The sequence below is a fragment of the Notothenia rossii genome (genome assembly GCF_949606895.1).
Source record: "Notothenia rossii genome assembly, chromosome: 3".
NCBI lineage: Eukaryota > Metazoa > Chordata > Actinopteri > Perciformes > Nototheniidae > Notothenia > Notothenia rossii.
The window spans coordinates 80,219,314-80,238,160 of NC_136901.1; the positions used below are offsets into that span (position 1 = coordinate 80,219,314).

Below are 18,847 nucleotides of genomic sequence, written 5' to 3' on the forward strand. Positions count from 1 at the left end.
AAGACAATAAAATGACATTAATTCACAATAAGACAAACAACATAAATAATACATCCAATAAGAGCCAGGGGCAGCATTTTGAAGGCTTAGTTCCTGTTAGTTTGTTGGTTTCCGTGAACCGGTCAGAGTGAGCCCTCTCTCTTCCTGTCTCTGGTGTCCACGTCCCCGTGCTCTCCTACCGGCTGCGATGTGTTACGCGCCCCTGCTTTAGAAAAAAACAGAGAAGGAAAACTTCATAGAAATGGCGGAGGGTACTACGACTCTCAAAGGCTTGCGAGCCCAAATGGGTAAGAAACATCTTGGCAGTAGTGGTTATTTTAACCCACTTGTGTCTTACAATGTAGTCAAAACTTTGTCATGTTTGTGTGCCGCTGCCGCCGCTAACCGGGGTATTTGAACGAGTTGTAAGGAAACCAGGCTAGTAACGTTAGCTCGCTGTCCGGTATCTGCTGACAATGGATGCGGAGAAATATGCAACTTCTTCTAAATAAGTTAATGTGGATAATCTATGTTAGTGGATATGTGGTAAAAAGCTCCTGGGCTTAGAGACGTAACTTGAATCTAACGTTAGCTAAAGTTGTGAGGTTATTTTAGTAGCCTGGTTTGAAAGCCGGTTGACATATCACGACTTGTCTGGCGCCTAGCTCAACTAGCTGTGCTTTAGCTTTGTTTTACCGCATTTTAATCTCGTTTTCTGACAAAGTGCAGCTTTGTGGATATTTTAGACAAGATGGACAAACTTGTAATGCTTAGTAAACGAAGCTAACTACGTTGTAACTGCCATTCTCCAGCAGGTTAGATAACGCTGCGCATCACTTGGGGATTATTGTCAAAAGTGATCATCTGCTAACCCTATCAGGAAGAGTTCAGGAAGCTCGTTTCTGTGCACGTTAAAGTTGACAGCGATGGGAAAAGATGCCTTCAGGAGACACTTTATATAGCCATGTTGTATCTTCTTGCTCAGAACTCCTCTTGTCTTACACAAAACTGTATTTTCTCCTCTATATCCATTGGACAGTTATGCTTATTTGTTGACATATGGCATAACCCCCACCACTCTCCAGGGAGGGAAACTATAACAATGTCTGACCTGAATTTGAAATAAAGCTCAACACTGCGTCCGACACGCATCTCTGATAAGAGAATAAGGCTGCATCGCTGCTTTAATGAAGGAGTTTTGGTTGGACCAGCAACCGTATAAGAGCTCTGTTAAGCAGAAGGCACGTTGCTTTTTTTGTAAATAGTACTTTATTGGCCTGCAGCAAAGTCTATCAATGCTTCTCATCCATGCCTCAGCTGGCCCCTTCCAGACGCAGACATGTTTACTGTGTCTGTATCTGTGGGCATGAATGCACAGTTTGTTATGACTCGAGCTGCAGTTGGTTTCACCGTTTTTTTTGTTTGTGTTTTAGTGCAAAAGGGAGTTCTCTGCATACCCAGTGTGGGTGTAGGCATGTTTTACTCCTGGCTGGATCGTATTTAGTACATATTCTTCCTGTTTCCCTTCACTTTCCATTCAGTTCTTTCAATTTGGAATTTACGCCCACCCAGTTCTGTGGTTTTATGAAAATATCCACCACTTTAAGAGTGATGTGAAATGTAGGAATTCTCGCACTGTGAGGAATAAAAGGATGTCCTCTTGCTCGGCCTTCAGTCAGCAGAGGACTGACAATGATCAAATAAGGCCAAGAATCTTATGTGTATTTCCACAAGAATGTGAGCAAGGTTCAAATGTACCCTGCTATTATAGAAGCAGATCACACTGCTGCAATTCACACAGCAGGCAAGGCTGTCCTGATCCTGGCTCAGCAATTGCTGCTGCAGAATTAAAAGCATGAGAAGTATTTCTGAACTGGTCGGATTTAACCAAAGGAGGAAATGGATCAGCCTCATTTTCATTGTTTGGTTTCTTGGATCTATCCGTTTAGCTCTGCTGTTCTAGTACAGATGCTCCCTCTCTATTTCATTTCAACATTTTAAATTGACTGACAGGATGTGTTACAGTATGTGTGCACACAGACACACCAAAGATTTGAATAGCAAAACATCTCAATTTGTATAGGCTATAACTAAAGGGCAGTCAACATCAGTCAACATCAGTCAACATCAGTCAACATCCCGGCCTACCTTTCCTGAGGATTTTTTGTTTGTGGTCAATTCCCTTTTGCAATCAGTTCCAAATGTTCCACTAGTTGTATTCTCTTTTGATGCTGGTACATTGTAAACAAAGACCACAACTAGGGCTGCACGATATATCGTGTCATGAGTGACGATAATCGCGATATGCGCATGCGTCCTGCAATTCACATCGCAGGACGTGACGATTAAAAAAAAAAAATTAACTAAAACACGTCATGTTACAATTATTTTGCTGCTTGCTACAAAAGGAAAACTTGCGCAGCTCTCATGTCAGAGGTACTTGAGTGAGTGACATGAAGGCTCTGCATGCACAGCAAACCACCAATCACAATCAAATCTCCAAAGCAAACGGACCCGGTGATTCAATTCCTGTATGTTTTCATATCGCAATATATATCGCAGGGGGAAAAAAGATCGCAGTGTCACTTTTTTCCAATATCGTGCAGCCCTAACCACAACTGTAATCAAGGCGTGTTGTGAAAGTTTGATTAAATTCTGTATCATGTTACAGTATGTAGGGTGTTTGGTTTGTCCCTCTTGGTTCTAATTTGTTAAATAATTACAGGTGTAAAAGAGTCTTAAAGTTTATTTACGGTCTGTTTCCTGGTAAGTACCTAGTACTTCCAAAATACTTTTTGGGATATATCTGTAGTGTGATGATGTTTTAATGGAGAAGAGAAGACCACCTTTGCTTAATAAGAACCTACATAAAACTAAAAAGAAATGCACTGAAGGTTCTGGACCTAAGCGCCCGATGACTTATGATAAATAATTCGTTTTGAAAAAAGTCGAGCAACAACTGTATTAATAATTGATTTGTACGATCCCATCCACTTGATGACCGTCTCCACAAGGGAATGTGGTCCAACTGGAAGAGGAGACTCCTCAGGAAACTGGGATGTGTCATCATTATCCTGCCAGTCCTGCAAATAGCCATGGCTTACCTTTGCATGAACACGTCCTCTGTAATCCCATAGAAGATCTGGTGTGCCGTGCATGTTAGTGCACGTGTGAGCGTACATCAGCAGTGTTATCTCAGGACCTGAAATCTCCAGCCAGCCATGGGAAGCTCTCTATGCCATAGATGGCCAAGAAGCCAAGTGATAGAACTTGCAGGGTTCACTGAGATTTAGGACAACATTAACAAGGTAAAAGGAACTTTAGTTTTGGTTATTGAGTTAAGCTGTTATAGTGTTTGGTTGGAGTTGAAAAATGTACTTTGAGTACTTTGTGGCAAATGTCTGTCTGCCCTTGCTTTAAGCACTTCCTGTGCAGAAGCTACTTAATTGTCCTGAGCAGGCGGGCTCATTAAAGGCTGCAGAAGAGGGACAGAAGACGGCCATCCCACTCTTACTTATCAACATTACCAACATTGTCTCCTGACAAAATATGTCCAAATGATTCTTGTTATTTAGAGAACTAGCATTTGATCAGTTTTAGCATTCGGACATAAGTGTTACCCAGTATTGTAGGGAGCCCTGTTTCCTGTTAAGTGTTTTTTTCAGGCCTGCAGAGCCGGGTCATGCCCCCCCACTCCCTGGTGGCCTTTACTGCCGCCATCATAACTCGGCAGCCTGAAGGTTGAACCACATCAGTCAATAGGTATAGGCCTGTATGTGGCACTCAACATCCAGTGGTTTAGAGAATCTCATAGTCTCCTACTACCTAAAACTGCTGGATGATGTTGTAATAAGTGTCAATATAGCTAAAGAAATATACATATTCAATCTGCTGCATACTAACAAACAGAATCATAATTTAATAAGTCATTGAAATATATATATATTTTTTATTACCACATTATTGAGTTAGAAAAGGCACATGCTTAACCTGATACCCGCCCAACCCTTCTTCCAACATAAACCTGAACAATAGATCATGTAGCGTTAGATAATGAAATTGATCAGCCCAGTGTATAATGAGTTCTAGGTTAATTACTTGTGGTTTTGTCCCTCTAACTTATTAAAGTGTCTAGCCAGGTCTGTCGATGCAGCAATGATTTATGTTAATGTTTGCAAATCTCCATAGTGATGATGGAGTGATTAAACCCTCTGATTGGCTCTTTTTATTTCTATGAGCACACCTGGCTCTCTTGTGGTCTGTTGGTAAACAGGATCTCTTCTCCCATCTCATTCCAGTATTTGAATCAACACGTCAATGTGTGCATCAGATTCAGAGCAAGCGCCTGTTTCTGACTTGGGTCTTTTATGCCCTTAAAGTGAAAAGTAAATTCACCGGGCGAAGACATCCTCTGTGGTTGTGGCTCTTAGAAAATGCAGTTAAATCTTAACAATTCACAGGTTTTGTGATTGAAAAAAGTAAAAGTATTACAGATTGTGATTTCACAAGTAATGTCTTAAAAGTTGGTACTAGGGCTGCTCAATTAATCGTATTTTAATCGCGATTACGATGATGGCTTGCAACGATTACGAAAACAGCGTAATCGAAATAAAACGATTATTTTTTTATTATTATTAACTTTTTTTTTTTTTTTATTATTATTAACTTTTTTTTTCAGTTGAATTATACTTAAAGTTCAGGGTAATCAACTGTTAAAAACATACTGTTCAAAAAATGTTTCTCCAATAAGTTGATGTTTTCAAAGTCAATGAATAATCGCAAATAATAATCGCAATTAAAATTATTGACCCAAATAATCGAGATTATGATTTTTGCCATAATCGAGCAGGCCTAGTTGGTACATTCTCGGCGTTTTCTCTCTGCTTTCTTTGAAGTACCTAATGTCCTGTAGTGTAAGAAGCTCTTACCATTGAAGCTTAATATTTGTGTTTTAAAATAGTTTACAGTATTTAGTTTGAGCTGCAGATTTATTATCAATCCACAGATTGCAATATCTGAATCATGCCATGAATGATTGTGAATGTACTGTATGTTGTACAGCCCAACTAAGCAATTGTTGCTTGTAAGTTGACACATCAGTCTGAATGAGAAGGTTTCAAAGCTTTACCGACATGTTTTATATGTATTTAGCTATGAGTCATCTCCTCTCAGATTCCATGTCTACCTTGATGCAGGCTTAAGCACGGCTGGCTGAGGGCTCTTCATCCACCCTGAGCTGCTCAGTGCATCACTTAGCAACAGTTACCATGCAACACTGGCGGCCTGGCATTTATTGATTGTATTTTTGTTGCCATTATATGAATCTTTGGAGGCTAAGAAAAACATGGAGACACGATCCTGGGCGGTCTTCTGCACAACTGGCCCCTGAGCCTCAGAGATACAACAGCTGAGCATCAATTTAAACATTTTGATGTAGAAATAAAGCTGTTCTAATTTTGTGTATCATTTGTACCCTAGATATAGATGACATTTCCATCTGAGTATAGATCAGCTCTTTTGGCCCACAGTGCCTCGACTGCTTTTCCTGTCTTCTCTCTCGAGGAAAGAAGAATGTTTGTGTTGTCTGAAGGTTAATAGCAGTTCCATGTGCTAACAAACTGTGTGCTAAACATAAAGGGTGATACCATACCATGCTAAATCAAAGGCTTGTGTTTAAGATCAGTGTGTTCTTTATGCTATTGTATTACCCACCACATATACAATCATATAGCACGGATTCTTGTGAATGATAAAGAGTCATTTGTCAAATATATAACAACAAATGCTCTATATGGTAGAAATGCATTGAAATCAAATATGTTGCTCTTCTTTCACCCACTGTTTGGGCTACTTATGACAAGTGAGATTGAAAAAAGGAAGTCTGAGAACAAAACTAAGTGGGCAGAAGAACACTTCTTCAAGGCGCAAGCTGCAGACTTTGACCCTCTAGAGCTGGATGTCTGCAGAACACAGATAATCAGTGCATGGTTACTCGCTACAGCTCCTGCTAACTCTGATACCTGCTTTGTTACAGCTACTTCAGGAGGGATGTTGGATCAAAATGTATCCGAGACTAACGTCATCAGTCTCAAATTGATTGATTCTTATTTATTTTGTCTGCATTAACACATTTTGTTTGGTTTAGGGGCGCAAACAATGCATATTTGATATTGAACGAATGTTATCTCTTCTTTTGTCCTGTCGGGCTTTTTGCCCGCTTCCTTGTCTGCTTTCCAGAGAGAAAGGCAGGAGAGTGTAGAGTACATTTCCATAGAGATATGACATGCTCACCACACTGTGCACGGAGAAACCATGCTCTATGCCTGTGGTGGGCCCAGCAGCGTGAATGTTTTCCATACGCTATGGACACCATGGTAAAAGGTGTTGCTTATATGAACCATTCATCGTCATATAACCATTCAATTAACTGACTGAGGCTGCACTTCCTATAGTTGCTTTGTGAAGAAAAGCCTTCCATGGATACGCTGATGGGACCAGTTTGATGTGAAGTAGCAGATTATTCTTTAGCTTGCATTAGCAACATCCTAATGATGTGTTCAAGTACGGGTGGGGGAAGGTGACAATATGTGTTTGAGACGATGTGAATGTTACATTACATTTCATTTAGCTGACGCTTTTATCCAAAGCAACTTATAATGACCGATTACAGGGACACTCTCCTTGGAGTAACTAAGGGCTAAGTGCCTTACTCAAGGGCACACTAGTGGTGGTGTTCCAGGTGGGATTTGAACTCACAACCTTCCAATCTTCTCACAACTCACAACCTTCCAATCTTCAGCCCACCTCACTATCCATTAGACCAGGGGTTCCCAAAGTCGGGAAGGGGGGGGGGGGGTCGCGAGACCCCGAGTGGGGGTCGCGAGATGAATACAAAATAAAAATGGAAAATTAAAAATAATTTTAAAAAATTGATTAATTTTTTTTTTTTTTAAACATTTTCAGGGGCGGACTAGCCATCTGTATAATTTCCGAGAGTGCGGAAAACTGAAATTAATTCACTAGCACCACCACCACTACTATCTACTATCAGTTTTATCACACAATATATATTGATATTGCAAGATAAAACTACCCTTACCCTTCCCTTTATCAGACACTACTTAAAGAGGAGCCGATCTGAAGTTTGATTACTTAATGTAGGAAATAAAATAAAAGTCCTCGAGTGCGGGTATACACCGCTTCGAGGCGCATCATGACTCGGCAAATCATGACTCAGCAAATCATGTTACAAGCGATGGAAATAAGCCATGTTTAAGTTTTCTCTTGTCTCTCTGAAAGCTGAGGGAGACGCAGTACTAATGGGCTTTAAGTTCACTTGGTCAAACATTGGATTAGCTTTTCTGTGATACTATAGCCTACAAATCAATATGGTTTTCATGTTTACAAATCTTTATATTTATTTTTCCACATTAAGGGTTTTTATCGATGACCCTAATGTTTGATATTCTTTATCCAAGTGAGTCAATACCGCTGGTGTATTTGCCTGTTGTAGATTAATGACTAGAAACTGCACACACTACGACGGATCACTTTCAAGATATTTTTTTAGATTCACAATAGGGCTGCACTATATATCGTGTCGTGATGTTAATCGTGATATGCGCATGCGCGATATTCACATCGCAGGACGTGCGATTTAAAAAATAAATTGTAGGCAAATTAACTCAAACACGTCATGTTACAATTATTTTGCTGCTTGCTAGAAAAAGGAAAACTTGCGCGGCTCTCATGTCAGGGGTACTGGAGTGAGTGACAGCAAACCACCAATCACAATCAAATCTCCAAAGCAAACGGACCCGGTTATTAAAGGTAAAAACACTGAATAAAGTAGTTTCATGTGTTTCTCCAGGGCAGTTCGGCGCTGCTAACCGAGCTAGCTCAGCTTGTTGCTCTGATAACTTAAGATCCAGATGTCCGTGACTAAAATCCTTCATCCGCTTAAATATAGTAAAAAAACAAAACAATTGAATAGCATTAAAGTTCAAGAAAGGATGGTTTGCGAGGAAAAAAACGGTCTTTTCTTCAATTCCTGTATGTTTTCATATCGCAATATATATCGCCCGGGAAAAAAAAATCGCAATGTCAGTTTTTTCCAATATCGTGCAGCCCTAATTCACAATTAATTTAACTATCATTTTATTGTTTTGTTTGTGTTAGATTCAGTAGCATACTCTCCGATTTTAGAAGTTTCTCTCTAGCCATGCTTTTTAACTACATAACCACAACATGTTAATGGGGATGTACAGTTCATGTCATTTGAAGTACAATAAATAGGCTTACACTTTGAAGAGACAAGGTTATATAAACATCAATGTAATGATGATAACAGTCATCGAAAGTTGTATTCATTTTTATTATATGCAAATTGAAATTTGAAAAGTAGTTTTATTGGGTTGTAACAACATTAAAATGTTATGTTAGAGAAAGAGATTGGGAGGGCCTTTACGAACTCAGAAGTGTTCATCAGTAGTGTGCATATCACATGACTGACCCTCAGTGTCCCTGTCAGCAGTTCTGTAATGCTGAACACACACCGACAAAGTGGGAAAGAGGCTGGAGAAAAGGCTGATACCAGGACACATAAAGCTTAATCATTTCCTCACTGGGTCCTTCCTTTCCGCCCCTGTATCTCCTAATCATGATTTCCCTGTTAATAGATTTGACTGTGCTATTGGCTCTTTGTTGGTCCGGGTGGGAGAGTTCATACTTGCTACCATAAAAGCATGTTTGTAAGCTGTGCCTGTATGTGAAATTGCTCCATATATTAAAATGAAAACAGCATGTAGTCTATAAAATGCACAAGAAAATAATTAATTCAACCGCTTCAAGCACAGGATAACTTGAAATTGGAGTAGTTTGGTGTAACCCTAGTAAGTTGTGCACCCCTGGCGTATTAGCTGTATACCGGGAAGCTCACAAGAGTTTGATTCCAGACATGTTTCTCACAGCAGCCCATCCCTCCAAGCTTGTCACAGGAAGCAGTGTATAGCTGGCTACAGGGTTGACCATGAGCTGGGGGTTATGTCAGACGGCTGAATAGCTGGATTGTTCTCTACTTTCAAATCCGTTGGATCTGTCTGAATGAGCATTCCTATTGAGAACAAAGTGGCTGAATTAAACTTGAAGGAGAACCCAAAGAAATTCTGTTCACTAGGTAGTATTTGATATCCCAGCTTTGCAAGACACGACATGATGTGGCTTTAGTTCTTGGTTTTTTAAACTGCGGATGTATGTGTGTTTCCTACAGCTGCAGCTGCACAGGCCCAAGCCGAGGAGCGGCGCAGCCTGGCAGATAACAGCCCAGGACCTACAACCAACGCTCCAGCTAAACCTCCGGGGAACAGGCCAGGTAAAAGACACCACATGGTGACACAGAAACACATTGGTTCCCACAGACACTGCCCTGTCACCGCTCTATTGTATTCCATAATCTGAACCATTAGCTGCAACACAATCCACTTCCAGCACCCTGTCAGTGTAGCTTACTGCAGGTGAAGCTTAGCCATTATCTTATTACTACAATGACGGTCACATGCACACGCCTGCTTCCTGATTCAAAGCTGTTTGTAACGCTGGGCTGCATTCTAATTCTCCCCTTTGTTTTCTGAATATGCGCTGCTGATATGTTTTACCTTTTTAACCACATGAATACATGTATGTGTTTGCAGTCATTGACGGTGCTGCACTTAGAATAGACGACCGACTGCGAGTGGCAAAAGAGAGGCGAGAGGAGGCAGAGAAACAGCAGGGTGAGTCGGCTATCCGACTATCAGCTATGGGCTCTCAGTTCCTGTTTCAAATGATTTTAGCCGTAGCTTTAGAAATCAAACTATAATGCATGTCTTTTCTTCCTGCATGTACGCACATATTGTATGTGTGATCAGCTTTGCGAGACTCTCATATCATGGATCGGGAGCGCAAGGCCAAGATGCAAGTGGAGCGTCAGGTGGAGGAGCGACAGAAAAAGCTTGACGAACAGAAAAGAAAGGAGGAGCAGAAAAGGTTGGCTGTGGAGGAGAAGAGGAAGCAGAAACAGGAAGAGGAGAAGGTAGCTGCAGTCTCTCCGCAGGGCTCATGTTTGCTCATTTGACTCGTGTGGCTAAAATCATTCAAATGTCATCGAAACACAGGTTTATGTTGCAGAGTTTCCTTTGTATATATTTTTAAAAGAGAGGAAGTAATGTGAATAAGGACAGTGTAAAAGGCAAATATAACAACTATTTATAATATATATTGTGGTTATGACATTGTTTAGTCCTCTTCACCTATATGGCTAAATGAATTGTAAATATCTCTTCCTCTATGTGATGCTGAAGGAGCACTATGAGGCAGTGATGCGGCGGACTTTAGAGCGCAGTCAGCGTGTGGAGCAGAGACAGAAAAGATGGTCCTGGGGGGGACTGTCCACAGACTCTGATGGACGGACAGGTAGAGGCCCTTCCTTCACCCGTGTACAACTCCACCCCTTTCTATTCTGTTACCATGGTGCATTAAAGGGCCAGTAAGGTCACATGGAAATCTCAATGCTAGACATGAAAGTCGTCACGTTGATAATGGGATTATGGTTTATCAAAGACGCAATTCTATCCAGACACATACAAGCTATTGAAAGCTACTTTTTGCCAGACAACACCCGTAGCTGTATTCTGTTAAAGTGCTCGCAAGCTGGTACACATGACACTTGGCCTGCATGTTATCATCTTAGGCAAAGTACTAGCTTCTTTTTCATAAATACAGAGAGGTGACTGTGTCTTTTTTTATTACTGTGATTCAGACCAAAGTAACTTGTGATGCCATATTCACACAAATATGTTTATATATGTTTTTCATTTGTAGGGGCAGCCGCATCTTTAATAACTTTGATGTTAGCAGCTAACGGGTTATCAGTCAAGAATTATTTCTTGATTTATTTATTTCCAATGAATAGCTCCAAATCTGAATCCCGAAGCGACAAAGAGAGTCCCTAATAAGACCGGTAAAGTGGATTTCTAAACAATCTTATTAAGTCAACACTCAAATTGTTACTCTATCTTGCTGACAGTACTGTCAAAATGTCAGCTGTATGCAAGCCTTGCAAGATCAGAATATATAATTGAATATTCTGTCAAACTCTCACAACACTACCTGCATGTAGGCCTATCACGATAATTAATTTTGTTGGACGATAAATTTTTCTGGAAATTATTGCGATAAACCATAATATTGTCGGCACCGTTTTAAGACATAATGATAATATATAATAATAATTCAAGTACATCCTTTCAAACATAACTTTTTATTGAACATTCAACATTGCAAATGAAATGTGAAATAATATTAAAATATATAAATTATATATAATAAATAAAACAAATTAATTAAATTATAATAAATTAATTAAATCACACAACCAAAACAATAAATTAAATAGAGTCAGGCTGGAAAACAGAGCTCTCTCTCTCATATATATAAATAAATAAATAAATATGAGCACACATTTTCTCACAAGCAAAAAAAACCTCCTTAAAACAACAGTCAAGTGTACAGTCCACTGTCAAAGACCCAGATGCCTCAACAGGCCATATCCAAATCTGTTTTTCTAAGTTTTCGAGCAAGGAACACCAACATGTTTGCATTGTCGGGCGGGGGCTCTCCATCTCCAGCTGCCGTGTTTGCTCCCAGCTGGGAAAACGGAATGGGGTGGTTGTGTTTTAGGTGAAGTTTAAAATGCGTGGTATTGCCTACTTTTGTCGCTACCTTTTTTAAACCAATGCGACACACCGCCCGGCTCATTCAAGTCCGTAGGTTCGCCTCGTTGATTTGGTTTGAATCCAAAATACTGCCACACCGGAGAATCGAGATGTGTAGTCAGGTTTTGTAACCAATTCCATTTCACTTTAAATTCCCCGCGAGTAAGTCACACGTTGTCTCCCGCTTGTCGCTATATTATTAATTTGGCTGCTACGCTGCTGCACGTGCACGCGGAGTGTCCTGACCTGGCTGTGTGTCAGCCCCGCCCCTCACAGCGCGCCTGGCAGCCACAGCGCTCCAGGCTAAAATGCTGGTCACATCTTTATGTAAACGGCAATTTATCGAGCTCAGAAAAGTTATCAAGTCCATTTTTATTTATCGTACGATAAGTCAATTTATCGATTATCGCGACAGGCCTACCAGCATGTGAACACTCAATGCCACTGTACAATCACTCTCACAGTTGGAAGTTGCAGAAATCTGAATAACCTTTGTAACTCTGAAATACATGGGTAATTTAAATGACATTTTGTTTATATGGTGGAGGTACTATCTGATGACTCTTTGGCCAATCCTCTTATCGGTATATCTTGTGATTTCGTCACTGGGGTGTCAGGCAAACGCTGAGGGCTACCAGCCAGGACCCCCCTCTTGTCTCTCTTGTATGAAGGAGCATCTTGTGTTTTACGGCTCCTCTCTGAGAGCTGTCTTTCCCCACAGGAGACTCTGATGCCGGTGCCTCCTCTCCAGTAACTATAGTTATCTCCCCTGCCTCGCCAGAAAAGCCTCCAACGAGTCGACAAGGTTTTGTTTGTTGATAATATGCTCACCAATGTAGCAACACAGCATGGACTGGCACTCTAGATATCTTGGTTACCTTCTATGCTTTCCACAGCCCCCCCCCCCCCCCACCACCACCAACCCCCACCTGCAGTCTAACTGGCAGCTTTTCACTAACAGTTTTTGTATGGGTGGCCTGTGTTCTGAATGTGCCTTTTTTTGGGGTGAAAAGCTGAAAGTGAAGCTTTAGGATTTTCACTCACTCACACTGTCAAGCACCTCCGGCTCACACAGGCGACTTTGCATGGAAGTCCAATCTAAGGGCACACAAAGAACACGACTAATATCAGCTCTGGATCCTGTCGTGTTCGTGATGCTCTTTATAAGTGTTTGTTGTTCACTAACCACCGTGCTTTGCTTTAAAACCACAACCACTTCGTTATGGTTTGACAAAAATGTACATTCTCATGATATTTATCAACATATTCATGCTTTATATCATGTGTTTTGCTACGTGTGCATCACTAAATGTGCACCGCATTAGAAGCACGTTAGATCAATGGGTAAGGGGGGACAGTACATCAGGGATGTAGCTGCTATAGTAATGAAACAGCATATATCCCTTTATTACGATCTTGCAGTTCCTTGTTCTCCCTTGTGTGCAACCTCCCCCGTCGGCCCAGCTCTAGTGTAAACCCCTCCTCCCTTGTCTGTCTCTCCTCCTCCCTTGTAGTTGACAAGCGCTCCACATCCACCATGAACCTGAAACAGATGTCCGAGCCTGGCATCAGTAAACGCCTATCCTCCTCCTCTGCCACGCTTATAAAATCTCCCGACAAACGTAAGTCTCCTCTTTTCCCTCTCTCCTTCTCCTTCCCTCCCTTCCTCCCTTCATCTGGCTGACCCCTTACCCTCCCCTCCCTGCCCTCCTGTGCTGTTTCTAAACCAACAGATCTTGGTCCAAACAGACTTATTATCAGCCAGGTTTCTAATGTTTAAGTTCTACCAGGTGAAAAAAAACAAATCCTGGACTGATCTCTGATTCTTGTGCTCTCCATGTCCAGGACTTTACACACAGGCTCACTGGAGCACTGACAGACTGGTAAACTCACGTTAGCTCTCTGTCTCCGTTCCTGCTAATGACAAGTATGCTATTTGCCTTCTAAATCCATATTACAAAGGCATCTCTATAAAGCATTGAATCAAATTTCATTTCAAATGTTCCGAATCAGAAGGGGATCCAAGCACCAGCAGGTGATTCATTCATAAATGTGCTCACAGGGGTAAAGTAGCCTGTCACAGTATTCCTAATAATCATATTTCATTCACAAAAATCAACACAATTAGCCGATTTTGACCTTTCACTATAATTTCACTGGACTGCCAGTTCCTTTTCTGTTTTCTGATATTGTTGATTCTCTTTCACTCTCAACCTCATATTTCAGCTTTTCTTTCTCTAGGCCTTTGAGAATATCTTTTAAGAAGTCCGAGATACTTTTTTCCATTCACAAGACATGACTAAATTCCCCGTTGGGTGTTTCATCATTGTCTCCCAGGTGTTAAGCAGAGGAGTTCGTCTTGTAACCGGTTGCCTAACAATGGCAATGCTGCTCAGGCCAGTAAGGAAGACGGCAAAAAGCTTCAGGTGGAACCGACAGGTGCAAACAATTCCAACAATATGCTTTTGTAACAAAGATGGTGTACTGTGCACAATTTAGCAAACCACCACAGTTTATATAGAAAACCTAAGCTTTGTCACAGGTATGACAACGACAAAGCAGGCTGACTTTTTACATGCTAAAGGATTACACACTTTTTGAATACTACAACTGGGTACCTTTATCATGTCCTGAACTATTCTCACATTGGGAAGTTAGCCCTCTCCTCTGTATACTTGTGTGTACGTTATCTATTTAGACTTCACGTCAGCTGCTGTCTGCCCTAGCCCGGTGAGCGCACGTGACTTGTAAACTGTCTTTGGGGATTCCTTGTGGACTCCAGTGCCTGCTTGGCTGTAACTCCACTCTCATGTCCCTAGGCCGTTCCCTCACGAAGAGAAGTTCCTCCCTGACACGAGTAAGTGCGGGCAGAGCACAGACTCCTGCCAAGCCTGATAAGGGGACAACGGATAATCAAGGTGGCTAGCATGAACCATCGGCAAACGTTTTTTTTATAATGCCACTATCTGCATCACTCAGGCAACCCCTTTTTTAAATAACAAGCATGTCGCTCTCATGTTCACAGCTTGCTCACCCTGAATTTTGCTCGTATTTTTTAAACTTTAACAGCACTGTCGGCTACTAAGAGGTTTTGGGATAACACATGGCTTTGTTCAGTGTCATCGGCTTTATTTGTCCTTATAAACGGGCCAACTCTCCATGTGTTTCCTTTTCTTCTGTCTACGTTCTCTTTCAATTAAGCCTTGCTCACTGACTGCTGAATTATCCCTAGGCAGCTGCTAAGCCTCTCTAAAGTGTGTCTGTGATTTACCGGGAACACTAGGTATGCCTTAACCTTCCTGCTAATTGAACCTACCAGATCTCTTTCCGTGCCTAATGCCATGTTTCTTACTGACAGACTATCTTTCTCTTTTAACCTTTTTTTAATTGTTTTCTCAAGGAATGGTTATGTTGTGCTGTGCCTGCACTAACACAGTGAATTGTTGTGTTGTCACAAAGTATTGATTGTTTTCTCCCTCCAAGATGACGTCATATTTCAGTCTCTAGGCTCGTGCTCCAGCGTGGTGTTTGTCAGTGCCATCCCACCATTGCACCCCCAGAGCACCGGAATAATCACAGCAGCTCACTGCCGTCTGTGTATAACCATTAACCACCAATGCTTTTGTTTGTCCTATAGCTATGTCAACATTCGTGCAGACCATCAAATGTTAAAATGTTCTTGTTTTGTATATGTTTGTTTGGTGTGATTAACCTATACAGATAATACAACACGCTAAAATCATTCGTTCTGATTTAATACTTATAATCTGAAAAAAATAAACACTTCTTTACGCCATTTAACCCAAAAAAGATAACCCATATATCTTATGATAACCTTAGCTCGGACTAATAACCCAGATTGTGAGTACCTGGGTGAAAAGCATCTTGCTGTGCTGCCAATCTGCAACGGCTAGCACTCAACCCCTAACAAACAAGTCTGTCTGCAACAGATGTCTTCTCAGTAAGGGGCTCCAAAGGGAAGTGTGTGACTCCTTTTCAAAGAGATAGCATTCAGGGACATGTGGCAAAATCAACCCATCAACACTTTTAACTCATCTCGTATAATATCTGCTTTGTAGCTTAGGTAGCGGCGACGGCCTAAATCTGGAATTGCTCATTCTTTCATTTCATGGAAGCAAGAACTCTTTGTTTCTGCTGTGAAATCAATGTCCACCACAGTGCTTTCATAATAAGCTGACCGCTGAAGCCAGCCTTCTTTTCTTAATCAATTTTGGCCCATATTTTATGTTAAATATGGAAATGTTTCCCAGCAGAAGCTAAAAGAACTCTTGCCGGGCCACGGTCACTTTTAGGTTTTTTCACTACCCTATAGGTTTCCTCTAATGACTCTTTGAAGTTCACTAATGAATTGTTTTTTCCCATCAGCACGCCTCCCTAAACCTTAAAGGACCATTGATTTGACCTCATTATCTGACTACTGTTTTAACTGATCTTCAGTAACCAATCAGTCAGTCCTTGGTCTGTCTCAGCACTCTTCCATGGCGTCCTTTATCCTCATTTAATATCACTGAAAGTTAACAGGACCTTGATAAGGAGCCCATGTAAGACTATTGACACACAACCTTTGGTTCTTAATGTTGATTCTTTCCTGTTGGTTAAATCACCTGGTGAATTCTCCAAACTTAATTGACCCCCCCTTCCCTCCTTTTGTTTTACTTTCATCCCCCATTCTCATCCCCTCTTTCCTTCTTGGCCTCTTTGTTCTCTCTTTTTTTTTTCGGGTGCTTCTTTGGCCGTGTAGCTCGCAAGGCAGCGGTCGGCACTGTGGACGGAGGGGTCCTTAGTCGCCTGCTCACCCCCACCCAGGCCTCACTAGCTAGGAGCAAGAGCGCCGCCGCCCTGTCAGCTGAAGGAACAAATGCTCCAGGTAACCTAGGAGACCCTGACGGAGAGAAAGGATGGCTAGACAAAGACCCTGCTGCTCCCTAGTTACATCATTTCACCAGTAGCAAATCATCCCAGTATCACTTCACTACATCCAAACTCATTCCCCAGACATTGTCCTGCTGTAAGGATCCTTTCAAAGCAAATGGTTGCCACTTGGTGGTGGGATTACAGAAGTTGCTGCTCCCTGTTTTTAAAGTCGCTGTAAACAATCAGCTGTTAATGCTTTATGTACGGTTATTATTCGCAACAAAGTACAGTCATGTGAGAGAGCATAGTTACAAATATTGACACACACACACACACACACACACACACACACACACACACACACACACACACACACACACACACACACACACACACACACACACACACACACACACACACACACACACACACACACACACACACAGGTCCAGCTCACATGCAATCCCTGACACAATTGGCTGTTGTGTGCTGAGCTGAGCAGGTCTGACTTGGCCGGGAGCATGTCTCTGCATCCGAGGAGTCTCCGGGTCCATGCTGGGAGATTTGCTCTAAGCTGCTTACCTGTTGGTTCTTGTTACGTCAGAATGAGACTGTTGGGCTCTTGCATGTGTTCTGGTGGCGAGACTAAAGCGCTGGAGACTCCAGTACACGTTGCTGAAATTGGGATAGCTAGCATATTCCGTTAAATATGAGGGCTTAAAGTCACACTAATCAAATTCAGTATGTCTCAATTCTGGCACTGGATTTGGTGCTGATATTTTGCAGTAAGAATATACTCTAAAGCTATCTAGGTGGCGTTGAGCATCCCACAGGAGGACTTGCATGTTGTTCTTCATGTGTTATTGTACAATGCGAGGGACCTACATTAGATAAGGCAGCGGTTGAGAATATACAGCGCAGGCATCTGGTATGAACCCCCTGACACACACTGATGAACACAGCATTTTTCTTGTTCACTTTTTTTTTGGGTATGGAAAGTAGCATACTGTGAAGCACTGACTCACTTCAACGCTGCAACTGTATTTCCCGTGATGGTTTTGGGCTGTTGTGTTTATTGACCAGCCATTACAAACCCATTAGCAGCTATAGATCTCCTGCTAAGTAGAGCCCCAGCAGAGCGATGACACATCACATTAAAAGCAGCATTCATAGCCCATGATAGGGGACATTTCGTGGCTGCTCAGTGCACAATCGGAGTGAATTACAAAACACATTTGTGAACAGGCTGTAGCAGGGAGTGTTCTCCAGGTCCAGGATTATCCACGGCTAATCCCTCAATCTGACACAGCAAGCTCATAGCCAGCGGACTACAGTCTTTACTCTCCTTGCTAAATACAGGAGACATTAAACTCGTGGTAAGGACAGTCATTTAACAACACAGTGTCTACATTGTAGACGGTCGTGTTTCCAAACTACTCCGATGTGTTTCTGAATTCTGTAGTTACTGTAAGGCAGTGTTTGCGCCAGAGATGGCTTTGTCCTGCTATGAAAAATGTGGCATTCAATGTCAGATTTTAAGTCCAGAACGTTAGAGTATTATGGCACGAAGAATTCTAAAGTCTACTACTCAACATTTGTTGTTACTTTAACGGAACACAACACTCGACACGATCAACATTCATTGTGTGTTTAGTGTACTAATGAATGTGTGTGTTGTGTGTATTGTGTTGGTGGTAGGTTTTGTGTAGTGTGTGCTGTGCTGTGCTGTTTGGTGTGTTCAGGGGCTGGAAGTGTCTGGGGTTTTTGTGAGACTGTTGCTCTCTGCCCCTCATGTCTCCTGTGGTCTTCAAAAAACGGTTTCCTGCCTGATGTCATGTGCTATTTCTAACAAATCGCTTTTCTTTGTGCTCTTGTCCCCTTAATAAAATGCTCTTTCACTTCTTCCAAACATCATCTGCCCTCCCTTCCTCCCTCCTTTCTCCCTCTACTCCCTTCATTTGTCTTTCCTTTGACTCTTTGCTGCTTTGCTGTCCAACTCGACCGCTTTTCACGCCTCCCATTGGCTGTGCTTCCCTGGCCATGCGATGACTGTGTCCTTTACCAGAGTGTCACCTGTGTCCTCGCTCAGCCTCTGCCAGTCCCCTGAACCCACCGCGGGGGGGCCCCGTGCGCAGCCGCAGCATTGACCGGCAGAAGAGCGGCATGACCACCTCGGTGTCGGCCGACGGAGCCCTCGACCCTTCAATGGTGAGAACATCTCTTTATGCTAATGTGCCTAGCAC

General features: G+C 42.0%; 1 protein-coding gene across 15 annotated transcripts in view; it reads left to right on the plus strand.

The window, feature by feature from the left end:
• Positions 1-136: 136 nt before the first annotated feature.
• map7d3 (MAP7 domain containing 3) overlaps positions 137-18,847 on the plus strand; it is a 30,176-nt gene continuing 11,465 nt past the window's right edge. Inside the window, exons 1-12 of one of the 15 annotated variants that reach the window (XM_079671462.1) lie at positions 137-287; positions 9,248-9,349; positions 9,669-9,749; positions 9,885-10,048; positions 10,317-10,428; positions 10,928-10,975; positions 12,451-12,534; positions 13,244-13,351; positions 14,067-14,168; positions 14,549-14,647; positions 16,492-16,617; positions 18,670-18,812. In XM_079671462.1, the coding sequence (XP_079527588.1) occupies positions 242-287; positions 9,248-9,349; positions 9,669-9,749; positions 9,885-10,048; positions 10,317-10,428; positions 10,928-10,975; positions 12,451-12,534; positions 13,244-13,351; positions 14,067-14,168; positions 14,549-14,647; positions 16,492-16,617; positions 18,670-18,812 (1,215 nt within the window). In that variant the 5' untranslated portion in view covers positions 137-241. The remainder of the gene's footprint in view (positions 288-9,247; positions 9,350-9,668; positions 9,750-9,884; positions 10,049-10,316; positions 10,429-10,927; positions 10,976-12,450; positions 12,535-13,243; positions 13,352-14,066; positions 14,169-14,548; positions 14,648-16,491; positions 16,618-18,669; positions 18,813-18,847) is intronic. The other 14 variants (XM_079671469.1, XM_079671475.1, XM_079671463.1 and 11 more) reach the window with 14 other exon arrangements.